General features: G+C 54.7%; 1 protein-coding gene across 1 annotated transcript in view; it reads left to right on the forward strand.

The window, feature by feature from the left end:
* Window positions 1-8,592, forward strand: part of CILP (cartilage intermediate layer protein) — a 21,100-nt gene extending 12,508 nt beyond the window's left edge. Inside the window, exons 6-9 of the mRNA XM_007532372.2 lie at window positions 1-275; window positions 1,527-1,635; window positions 3,387-3,544; window positions 5,548-8,592. The exon at window positions 1-275 is cut by the window's left edge and continues 40 nt beyond it. Of these exons, the coding sequence (XP_007532434.1) occupies window positions 1-275; window positions 1,527-1,635; window positions 3,387-3,544; window positions 5,548-7,916 (2,911 nt within the window). The 3' untranslated portion in view covers window positions 7,917-8,592. The remainder of the gene's footprint in view (window positions 276-1,526; window positions 1,636-3,386; window positions 3,545-5,547) is intronic.
* The last annotated feature ends 3,403 nt before the right edge of the window (window positions 8,593-11,995 follow it).

Raw genomic sequence — 11,995 nt, forward strand, 5'->3', positions numbered from 1 at the left:
CTGCGACTCCTGCATGTGCCCGGAATTTGTGCTGCACGGGGTCGTGTCCCTCCCAGGGGGCGCCCCAGCTTCCGGGGCCACCGTCCACCTCCTGGGCAAGAAACCGAGGACGCTGACCCAGACGGATGGCCATGGCAGGTTCCGGGTCCCAGGCTTGTGCCCCGATGGCAGGAGCTCCCTGAAGGTCACCAAGGTCAAGTTCGTGCCTGCCGTGCTCACAGTGCCCAAGACCAGCCTGAGGGCAGCCACGGTCAGCGCTGAGCTCTCCAGGGCAGGTGCGGGGCCGGGAATGGAGGTGCGGGGAGAGGGGGTGTCCTAGCGTCCCAGGCTGGGGCTGCAGGCCAAGGGCTCACAGGGGTACTCAGAGCAAGGCCCACACCCTTCCTATGACCCACAAGGCCCTGAGATGCCCGCTGTCCCCACTCTCTGTTCTCTGCTCCATGCCTCTCTCCTGCCCACCAGACCCTCCTGCCAGCACCCCCACACACACACCTCCCCTCTGCGCCTCTCGCTCCCTGGAGCTCACCAGCCTCAGAGCCTTTGCATAGCCATGGACTCTGCTTCAAACGGCTTCCCCCAGATCTGGGCTCCACTCACTGGCTCAAGTGTCCGAGTCCCTCCCTGACCACCTGATCCAAAGCACATCAGCCGTTTGCAATGCTGAGTGAGACTTGGATGGCAGAGAAAGAGAAGGAAGCTGGGGGAATGTAACAATAATAATAATAATAATAACAACAATAGCTGGTCAGAATAGGCGGAGATCCTGAGGGCACAGCAGAGCTTGCAGCACTGCCCTGTGCCAGCCTGGTACTTGGGGTCCTTGTGGGTGGGTACAAGGCCCTCAGGGCTGCCTGTTGTCCTGTCCAGGTGTGGCTGGACAGGCCAGGAGAACAGGTGCCAGATGGAAAGGGTACAAGGGGAAGCCCCCCATTCTGGGCCAGCTAGCTGCCCGCCAAAAGGGTGGAGCACAGACCCTTGAGTAAGCATCCGAGAATCCAGAGGGGTGGGGCTGTGGAGAACCTGACACAGCAACAAAAATAGGTTTGCGGCCTGGCACCACATGGAAGTGCCATAGGGAAGAGGGGGGAGCTCTATGGATAGTAGAATGGTGCTCTTCCCCCCTTTTTTTGCCCCCAGGGTTATTGCTGGGGCTCCATGCTGGAACTACAAATCCACCGCTCCTGGAGGCCATTGTTTCCCTTTTTATTGGATAGGACAGAGAGAAATTGAAAGAGGAAGGGGAGGTAGAGAGAAAGAGACACCTGCAAACCTGCTTCACCCGCTTGTGTAGTGAACCCCTTGTAGGTGAAGAGCTGGGGGCTCGAACCTGGATCCTTGAGCAAGTCCTGTGCTTTGTACTATGTGTGCTTAACCAGCTATGCCACGCCCACCCCCCTTTCCCTCTCCTCTCTTTTCACCTGAAATGGAAGCACTGGTCCAGGAGCCATGGGACCGTGCGTTCACCCGCACGTGAGGCACCGGCACCAGAGAGAGACAGAAGGAACAGGCTCGTCTCCTTCCCACAGAGTCTCCGTTCATGGTGACGAGCCCTGAGACGAAGGTGCGGAAAGCCGGCCAGAGCGTGTCCCTGTGCTGCAAGGCCACCGGGAAGCCCAGCCCCGACAAGTACTTGTGGTGAGTGCATCGCCCACGGCCTCGCCTGGCAGCAGCCTGGTACCGTGTCTGGGATGGTCTGTGCGACCAAGATCAGTAGGCCCAGCGCCGGCTCTGCAGCAGAGCACAGGACTCGAACAATGGAGGTCCCCGGTTCAAACCCAGGCACCGCATGTGCCAGAGCTGGCCTGTCTCATAAAAGTCAATAAATTGATCTCTGTTACAAAACAACGATGATCAATGCAGGCCAGCAAAATAGCTCACTTGAACAGTGTGTTGCTTTGCCATGTGCGTGCCCCAGGTTTGAGCCCCGTCTCCTACTGCATTGAAGGAATCAGAGCTGTGGCCTCTCTCACTCTCCACCTATCTCTGAATGTCATAAATAAATACATAAGTACACAAACACATAAACACATAAATACACAAACACATAAATACATAAATACATAAATAAAGGTCAGGGGCTGGGTAGTAGCGCGGTTGGTTAAGCCTACATAGTGTAAAGTGCAAGGACCGGCGTAAGGATCCCAGTTCGAGCCCCCAGCTCCCTACCTGCAGGGGAGTCACTTCACAGGCAATGAAGCAGGTCTGCAAGTGTCCGTCTTTCTCTCCCCCTCACTGTCTTCCCCTCCTCTCTTGATATCTCTCTACCCTATCCAACAACAACGACAGCAATGACAACAACAACAACAACAATGATAAACAACAAGGGCAACAAAAGGGGAAAAATAGCCTCCAGGAGCAGTGGATTCATAGTGCAGGCACCAAGCCCCAGCGATAACCCTGGAGGCAAAAATAAATAAATAAATAAATAAACAAATAAATAAATAAATAAATAAATAAGGTTATCAATGACCCAGGAGGGGCACTGTGGATAAAGTGTTTGAACCCTCAGCATGAGTCCTGCTATCTGTCACCATTGTTGCCTGTGCTGGAGTGATGCTCCTATCCTCTCTTCCTCTCCCCCTCCTTCTCTCTCTTTCTCTCACTAATTATAATTAATAAATATTTTTTTCAAGTGGGGCCAGGTGGTGATGCAACTGGTTAATTGCTCACATTACAGTGCACAAGGACCCAGGTTCAAGCCCCTGGTCCCCACCTGCAGGGTGAAAGCGTCACAAATGGTGGAGCAGGGCTGCAGGGGTCTCTCTCTGTCTCCCTCTCCATATTTCTTTGTCTCTATCAAACAATAAATAAAATAAAATGAGTAATAATAGATATTGTCTCAAAAAGTAATCAGTGAGGTGGGCAAAATAGCTCACTTGGTTAGTGTTCTGCTTTGCCATGAACAAGACCCAGGTTCGAGCCCTGACTCCTATTTCTCTGAAGGACTCTTTGGTCTTGCGGCCTCTCTCTCTCTCTCTATTTCTATCTCTATCTCTATCTAAAATGAATAAAAATAGAGAGGAGAGAGTGAGTCACCACAGCATCTCTCCACCACCTGTGGAGCTTCCCCCAGTGCTGCGGTGCTCCCCTGTGGCGCCAGAGTTTGAGCCCAGAGCCTTGCACATGACAAGGCGTGTACCCTGCCCAATGAGCCATCTCCCAGCCCCTCTGCTTCTGTGCGAAAGACCTCCTGGCAGCTGAAGCTCAGAGAGGTGAGATGGCGTGCCTGGGAGCCGCAGATGGGCCAGTGGGGTGTGACTCGGGCTTAAGTCTCTGACTCCACGGCCACCCAGGGCCCTCGGGGGAGCTGCGGGTGGCGCCCGCATGAGGGGGGCACCTCTGTCCCCTAGGCCCCACCTGCCCCAATGCCCCCCACACCCCTCCAGGTACCACAACAACTCTCTGCTGGACCCGGCCCTCTACAACCACGAGAGCAAGCTGTTGCTGCGGGGCCTGCGGAGGGAGCAAGCGGGAGAGTACTTCTGCAAGGCCCAGAGTGATGCGGGGGCCGCCAAGTCCCTGGTGGCCCAGCTGACCGTCACAGGTAAGCCCACAGGCGAGTCGGGGCCCGGCCAGTCGGCGAGGCGGCAGAGCACATGCCTGGTGTACACAAGGTCCCAGGTTCAACCCCTGGATCCGCAGTACCGCACGTGATGGAGTGTTGCTCCGGTGTCTCTCTGACATGATAAATTTGTGTTTGTCTGCTTGCCAGCAGGTTAGGCGCACGTGACACAAAGCGCAAAGACCGGAGTGAGGATCCCGGTTCGAGCCCCGGCTCCCCACCTGCAGGGGAGTCGCTTCCCAGGCGGTGAAGCAGGTCTGCAGGTGTCTGTCTTTCTCTTCCCCTCTCTGTCTTCCCCTCCTCTCTCCATTTCTCTCTGTCCTATCCAACAATGATGACACCAATGGCAACAACGATAATAATTATAGCAATAAAGCAACAAGGGCAACAAAAGGGAAAATAAGTGGTCTGGGAGGTGGCACAGTGGATAAGGCATTGGACTCCAAGCATGAGGTCCTGAGTTCAATCCCAGGCAGCACATGGACCAGAGTGATGTCTGCTTCTTTCTCTCTCTCTCTCTCTCCTATCATTTCTCGTAAATCAATCAATAAAACAATTTTTAAAAAAGGGAAAATAAATAAATAAAGTTTTAAAAAAATCTTTAAAAAAAGAATTCAAAACTCCAGGTTCAATCCCCCACACCACCATAAGCCGGAGCTGAGCAGTGCTCTGGTATTTCTCTCTGTCTTTCTCTCTCTCTGCATCTCTTTCCAAAGTAAAATAAATAAAATTTAAAAAATTCAAAACTCCCCCAGAAGATCCTCATTTGCTGCCCAGGTTGCCGCAGCCGTATGGTGGAGGTGGAGGTGGTGGCAAGGAGAGCAGGGAGTAGGTGTGAGCAGAGGGGGAGGGAGGGGAGCTTGGCAGGCAGGCGTGAGCTGGCCAGAGCTGGCTTGGAGGAGGGAGTGCCGGATGCTGTTACTCACACCACTTGCATGTTGTTACTGTTAATATTATCAGGCTGATAAAATAGCTCACTTGGCTAGTGTGCTGCTTTGTCGTGTGGGCAACGCGTGTTTGAGCCTGGTCCCCACCACATTGAAGGAAGCTTTGGTGCTGTGGTCTCCTTCACTCTCTCTCTCTTTGCCTCTATGTTTCCATCTTTTATTTAAAAAATAATAATAATAAGACATATAGCACAGTGATATGAAAATAGCAGTTTTCATGCCTGAGACTCTGAGGTCCCAGGTTCAATCCTCAGCTGTGCCTGGTAAAATAAAATAAAATAAAATAAAATAAAATAAAATAAAATAAAATAAAATAAAATATATATTATCCATATAATTACAGCTGGCGGGGGTGGGACCCAGGACCTTATATGTATGAAGCCTGTTATCGCTGAGATACTTCCCTGACCGCTTTTATTATTTAAAAATTTTAAATGTTAAGGTTTTTAGTATTTTAAACATCCTTTACTATTTTGAAGATAGAGGTCTGTAATTTGACTACTATAAAATTCCATAATATAATATAATAATCAGTAAACTATTAAATAAAAAACAAACAGCATTAAGTGTAACCACTCTGTGAGAATGGGGGCCATGGACCTACGCTATGAAAACCACCACTGGGGTTGCTGGCAACACAGCATAATGGTTCTGTGAACGGCTTTTTTTTTTTTAATTAAAGAATTTTTTTGTTATCTTTATTTGCTTATTGGATAGAGACACCCAGAAATTGAGAATGGGGGAGATAGAGAGGGAGAGAGAGACACCTGCAGCATCGCTTCACCACTCCTGAAGCTTTCCCTGCAGGTGGGGAGCCCAAGTCCTTGCGCTCAACCAGGTGCGCCACCACCCTGCCCCTTTCGAAAAACTTTCATACCCTAGGCTCTGCAGTCCCAGGTTCAATCCCCCGCACCACTTTCAGCCATATCTAAGCCCCGGTCTGGTCTACTTCACTCTATCTCTCACTAAAATAAAGCCACTGGAGTCCCAGGGGTTCAGGAGATAAACTCGTGCTTCCACCCCGTCTTCTCCCCCCAGATCCCAAGGAGCCCCCCTGCAACCCCACCCCCGAGAGCTACCTCATCCGCCTGCCCCACGACTGCTTCCAGAACGCCACCAACTCCTTCTACTACGACGTGGGCCACTGCCCGGCCAGGCCTTGCACGGGCCCCCGGGACCCGGCCCTCCGCTGCCAGGACTCGCCCGGGCACTGCTGCGGCCTGGCCCGCACGGAGGAGCATCAGATCCAGTGCGACGGCTACACGCTGCCCACGCGGGTGGCCCGGGCCTGCGGCTGCCAGCACTGCACAGAGACCCGCAGCCTGGTGCGCGGCCGGGTCAGCGCCGCCGACAACGGGGAGCCCCTGCGCTTCGGCCACGTGTACCTGGGGGGCAGCCTCGTGGGCATGACGGGCTACAAGGGCACCTTCACGCTGCCCGTGCCCACTGGGCTGGAGAGGTTGGTGCTGACCTTCGTGGACCGGCTGCACAAGTTCCTCAACACCACCAAGGTGCTACCCTTCAGCCGTCGGGGTGGCACCGTGTTCCACGAGGTCAAGGTCCTCCGCCGCAAGGCGCCCGTCACCCTGGACGCCGCCTCGACCAACGTCATCCCCCTGGGCGAGGTGACCGGCGAGGACCCAGTGGCCGAGCTGGAGATCCCTTCCGGAAGCTTCTACCGGCAGAATGGGGAGCCCTACCTGGGCCCGGTGCAGGCCAGCGTTACCTTCCTGGACCCCCGGGACATGCGCACAGCTGCGGCCGCCCAGAGCGACTTCAACTTCCTTGGTGACGACGGGGACACCGTCCCACTCCGGACCTATGGCATGTTCTCGGTGGACTTCCGCGACGAGGCGGCCTCAGAGCCCTTGAACGTGGGTCGGGTCAAGGTGCGGCTGGATGCTGAGCAGGTGCGGATGTCGGAGCACCTGCCCGCCATGCGGCTCTGGTCGCTCAACCCCGACACGGGCCTGTGGGAGGACGAGGGGGGCTTCCAGGTGCAGGGGGGGCGGGCGCGGGGCCGGCGGGAGGAAAGGGTCTTCCTGGTGGGCAACATGGAGATCCGAGAGCGGCGGCTCTTCAACCTGGACGTACCCGAGGCCCGTCGCTGCTTCGTCAAGGTCAGGGCCTACCGTGGCCAACGCTTCCTACCCAGCGAGCAGATCCAGGGTGTGGTGGTGTCCGTCATCAACCTGGAACCCAGGGCCGGCTTCTCCTCCAACCCCCGGGCCTGGGGCCGCTTCGACAGCGTCCTCACGGGCCCCAACGGTGCCTGCCTGCCGGCCTTCTGCGACGCGCTGTCCCCGGACGCCTACTCCGCCTACTTCCTGGCCAGCCTGGGCGGGGAGGAGCTGGAGGCCGTGGAGTCCGCTCCCAAGTTCAACCCCAATGCCATCGGGGTCCCCCAGCCCTACCTGGGGAGGCTCAAGTACCGCCGGACGGACCACGAGGACCCCCGGCTAAAGAAGACGGCCTTCCAGATCAACATGGCCAAGCCCAGGCCCGGCGCGGCCGAGGAGAGCCGGGGCCCCGTGTACGCCTTCGAGAACCTCCGGGCCTGCGAGGAGGCCCCCCCGACGGCTGCCCACTTCCGCTTCTACCAGATTGAGGGCGACCGTTACGACTATAACACCGTGCCCTTCAACGAGGACGACCCCCTGAGCTGGACGGCGGACTACCTGGCCTGGTGGCCCAAGCCCATGGAGTTCCGGGCCTGCTATATGAAGGTCAAGATCGTTGGGCCGCTGGAGGTGAATGTGAGGTCGAGGAACATGGGAGGCACCCACCGGCGGACGGTGGGCCAGCTGTACGGCATCCGAGACGTGAAGAGCACTCGGGACGGGGAGCAGCCCGGTGTGTCGGCCGCCTGCGTGGAGTTCAAGTGTGGCGGGATGCTCTACGACCAGGACCGCGTGGACCGCACGCTGGTCAAGATCGTGCCCCAGGGCAGCTGCCGGCGGGCCGGGGTCAATCCCATGCTGCACGAGTACCTGGCCAACCACCTCCCGCTGGCCGTCAACAACGACACGAGCGAGTACACCATGCTGGCGCCCCTGGACCCGCTGGGCCACAACTACGGCATCTACACCGTGACCGACCAGGACCCGCGCACGGCCAAGGAGATCGCGCTGGGCCGCTGCTTCGACGGCACATCCGACGGTGCCTCCAGGGTCATGAAGGCCAGTGTGGGGGTGGCCCTGACCTTCAACTGCATGGAGCGGCAGGTGGGCCGCCAGAGCGCCTTCCAGTACCTCCGGAGCGCGCCCCCTGCCCAGGCCTCAGTGTCTGGGGGCACCGTCCGGGGAGCGGGGGCCGCCCAGAGGCAGCAGAGGGCCAGCCGGGGCGGTCAGCGCCGGCGTAGTGGGGACACCCTCCTGAGGCTTCCTAGGGGGACTCAGCAGGACTGAGTCTCCTGGTGGTGCTCCCCCTGCTCCCGTCCCCCCGTCCCCACGTGGCAGTCCTCTGTCACCGGGTAATTTAAGGTCAGCTGTTCTGGGCTCTCTCGCTCGCTCGCCGGTTTCTTCATGCTTTTACTCGCTGTCCCTGTCCCCTACCGCTGGTGGGCACCCAAGAGTGGCCACATGAAGAACCTGGAGGTTTCCAGGTCCCGTTCTTGCCAAGAAACAGGAAAGAAACGGGCCTCCCTCGGGATAACTGCAACTTCGAAGCGTGCCCCGCCTTCTCGAATGATTTCAACCCTCCCACCCCCCACAACCTGGATGGTCTGATGCCCGAGGTCCAAGAATCCCTGAGAGCTGAGTTCTGGGACTTGCTCCTCAAGACACCAGCCAGACCCCCTGCCACTACCCTGTGTCCATGGCGGGGGTGGGGGAGATAAAAGCCTAAGCGACAACACTGCTTTTTACTTGAATTGTAAATAACCTATTTATTCCCTCACTGCCGGTGCTGAGGCCAGGCAAAGCAGAGTTCCTCTGGCAGCTCTGGAGAGAGCACCTTCTCGGACCCAGGCATACACTGGGCCGCTGATTCTACGAGTGTGTTTCTCTTTAAATTTGCCTTTTGCTCCCTAGAAGCCCAGGCTAGCCCAGAGCAGTTTCAATAAATGCATATTTTGTCCTTGGATTGATTTCTGAGGCTGTTGTCCTGTCTTGTGTTTATCATCATCGAGATCATTTTGCCGTCATCTCCAGGGCTTTATGGGACCACGCTATCATTTTTTCAGCTAGAAAAAAATGGAAGCAGAAAGAGCAGTGAGGCTGAGTGGTGGCACACCTGGTTAAGTGCACACGTTACAGTATACAAGGATCTGGGTTCAAGCCTCTCCTCCCCACATGCAGGGCAAAACTTCATGAGTGGTGGTGAAGCAGGGATGCAGGTGTATGCCACTCTCCCTCTCTACCTCCCCCCTTCCCTCTGAGTCTCTACTCAATAATAAGTAAATAAAATTAAAAAAAGAGAGAGAGAGAGAGAGAGAGTAGAGAAGCCGCAGTACCAAAGCTTTCTCCAATGAGGCGGGGGCCAGGCTTGAACCTGGGCTGCCTGCACAGCAAAGCAAATGCACTAGCCAAGTGAGCTATTTTGTCTTGTCCTTTTAACCATCAACTGGAGCCATCTGTGGCCTTGAGGAGTGAACTCAGCCGGTGGCAGTTAGGACTTGTATGCCTGAGGTTCAATCCCTCAAGTTACACGGGTGCTCTGGTTTCTCTCTCTCTCTCGTAGGAAAGCCCCTTTCTTGGGCTCTCATAATAAAAAAAAAAAAGTTTAAAAACTGAAGGCACAGAGGGCCAGGCACCTAACCCAGTTAGGTGCACATAGCACTAAGCCCAGGTCTACAGGTGTTTGTCTTTCTCTCTCCCTATCTCCCCTTCCCTTCTCAATTTCTTTCTGTCCTATCCAATAAAATAGGTGGGGGAGAAAGATGCCACCAGGAATTGTGGACTCTTAGTGCTGGCACTGAGCCCTAGCAATAACCCTGGAGGCAAACAATAATAAGTAAATTAATAAATAAAACTGAAAACACATGAATTTATAAAAGAGAAAAAAGGGAAAGACAGAGCCAGACCAGCACTCAGGTCTATGCACTGCCCAGATTGGAACCAATAACGTGACAGAACAGAAGTCTGTTGCCGTAGCCACTGTGCCACCCCCCGGGCTGCTCAAGAAGTCGGCAAGGACGCCAGCTGCTCAGGAGGACGCGGGGACTCTGGAGTGCGGCTGCCCACTTGCGTGATGTGCAGAATCCCTCCACATGGGTTGGGGCTGGGACACACACCCCGGGGTTCAGTGTGTGCTCCTGGTGTATAGTTTCCACCCAGAGGCGAGCAGAGGGTTCCTGGACCCAGACACAATCTGTGCTTCTCAGCAAAGCTAAAAACATGTCTGGATTTTTTTTTTCTTTAGTTCTTCCAACACTGGGAGTTTATACAATGGTTTGTCCAGCTTTGAGGCATCTTCTGCGTTTGCCTCCCCTCCCCCAGTCTGCTGCGGGCTCCAGCTGGCTTGGCTGACCCCCACCCTCACCCCTACCCCCAGGATGGGGTTTTCTTCCTAGTCCAGACCCTTCTAGAAATGCCCAGCTTTCCAAACAGCAGCCCTCTGTGACACAGCGCCTGGCGCTAGAGTGAGCCAGATGGACGAGGTTTTCTTGTTTTCCGGAAGGGAGTTTGGTTCCCAATAGGAACTCGGAGGAGGTGAATGGTACCAGAAGCTCAGCCAGCAGGCGGTGGCAGGAGGGAGGGGCTTGGGGAGGTGTCCTGATGCCTCCCCTGAATCTGCCAGGAAAGATGCCCCCTGGGGGTGTGAACTGGGGGCTGGGGGAGGGCACCATCACAGTCAGCACCCTGCACTGCCCCTCCCCCCACCTCCATTCCGCTCCCAAGGGGACTGGTTTGCAAGCCGTCAGCCATTCTCTGGCCAAACACCCACCTCGTGACCCGAGAGAAAGTGAGTGTTCGCAGTGGCCTTATAACGGCTCCTTTACCCACTTTTCGACTCTGCTAAGTCCCTCAAGCCCTGGGGAGCTGGAGACTGGGGCAGGATGGGGTGGGGGACTACCGCTGGTGTCAGGAGTGAGCCTTAGTCTGAGGCTGTAACCAGGGCTTCTTCTTCTTCTAGCGTTTGCCCTTCTTCCGTAACTAGTGCTCCTTCAGGCTCACAGAGTGGGCCTGGGCAAGGGGGCCCACTGACACCCTTCCTCCTCCTCCTCCTCACCTTCTCCTTCTTTTTCTTCTTAATATTTTATTGGGGCCAGGCAGTGGTACACCTGGTTAAATGATCCCATCACAGTGCACAAGGACCCAGGTTCAAGCCCCTGGCCCCCACCTGCAGGGGAAAGCTTCCAGGAGTGGTGAAGCAGGCTGCAGATGTGTCTCTGTCTCTCATTCCCTCTCTATCTCTACCTCCCTTCTCAATTTCTCTCAGTCTCTCTCCAATAACAAATAAATAAAAAGAAAAGTCTTTAAAATATATATTTTATTCATTCATTTTTTTGATAAAGACAGAGAGAAATTGAAAGGGAAGGAAGACAGCAAGAGGGAGAGACAGAAACACCTTTAGCCGAGGGGCAGAGAGAGGTTTGGGTCAGAGCTCAGGGAGCAAAGCATCAGGATCCAGGCCGAGCTTCCTGAAGTTTCTTACCTCTTGGCCCCCGACTCCGTGCTCTCTTGACCTGACTTCAGCTGCATCTGCACTCACTACGTAGCACCATTTCTCCATGTCTCTGACATGAGTTTTCTTTCCTCACTCTCTTTCCTTTTTAAAAATGTCAACCTGAAATGGAATTGGCGTACTGCACCAAAGTCAAAGACTCTGGGGTGGGTGGGTGGGTGGGTGGGGAGAATACAGGTCCATGAAAGATGATGAATGACATAGTGGGGGTTGTATTGCCAAATGGGAATCTGGGGAATGTTATGCATGTACAAACTATTGTATTTACTGTTGAATGTAAAACATTAATTCCCCAATAAAGAAATAAATTATTTTTTAAAAAATGTCATTGCAGGGGACCGGGCAGTGGTGTACCCAGTGAAGCACACACAACATGCGTAAGGACTGGGGTTTGAACTCTTGCTCCCCACGGGGAGCTTCATAAGCGGTGAAGCAGGTCTGCAGGTGCCTCTCTGTCTCTCTCCCCTCTCAATTTCTCTTTCTGTCCAATCAAGTGTAATAGGAAGAAAGAAAAAAAAGAAAACAATAGCCGCTGGGAGCAGTGGATTTGTAGTGTTGCCACCGAGCCCCAGCGATAACCCTGGTGGCAATACAAAAAAAAATAAAATATAGTAATTATTATTATTAGTGAAAGGGACAGAGATCAGAGCCCTGTTCAGTTCTGGCTTATGGTGGTGTTGGGGATTGAACTTGGTGCCTCAGAGTCTCAGGCAAGGCAGTCTTTAGTGTGGCCTGGGAAGTGGTGCAGTGAATAAAGCACTGGACTCTCAAGCATAGGGTCCTGAGTTCAATCCCCGGCAGCACATGTACCAGACTGATGTCTGGTCCTTTCTCTCTCCTCCTATCCCTCTCATTAATA

The sequence above is a fragment of the Erinaceus europaeus genome, chromosome 16 (assembly GCF_950295315.1).
Source record: "Erinaceus europaeus chromosome 16, mEriEur2.1, whole genome shotgun sequence".
Classification (NCBI taxonomy): domain Eukaryota; kingdom Metazoa; phylum Chordata; class Mammalia; order Eulipotyphla; family Erinaceidae; genus Erinaceus; species Erinaceus europaeus.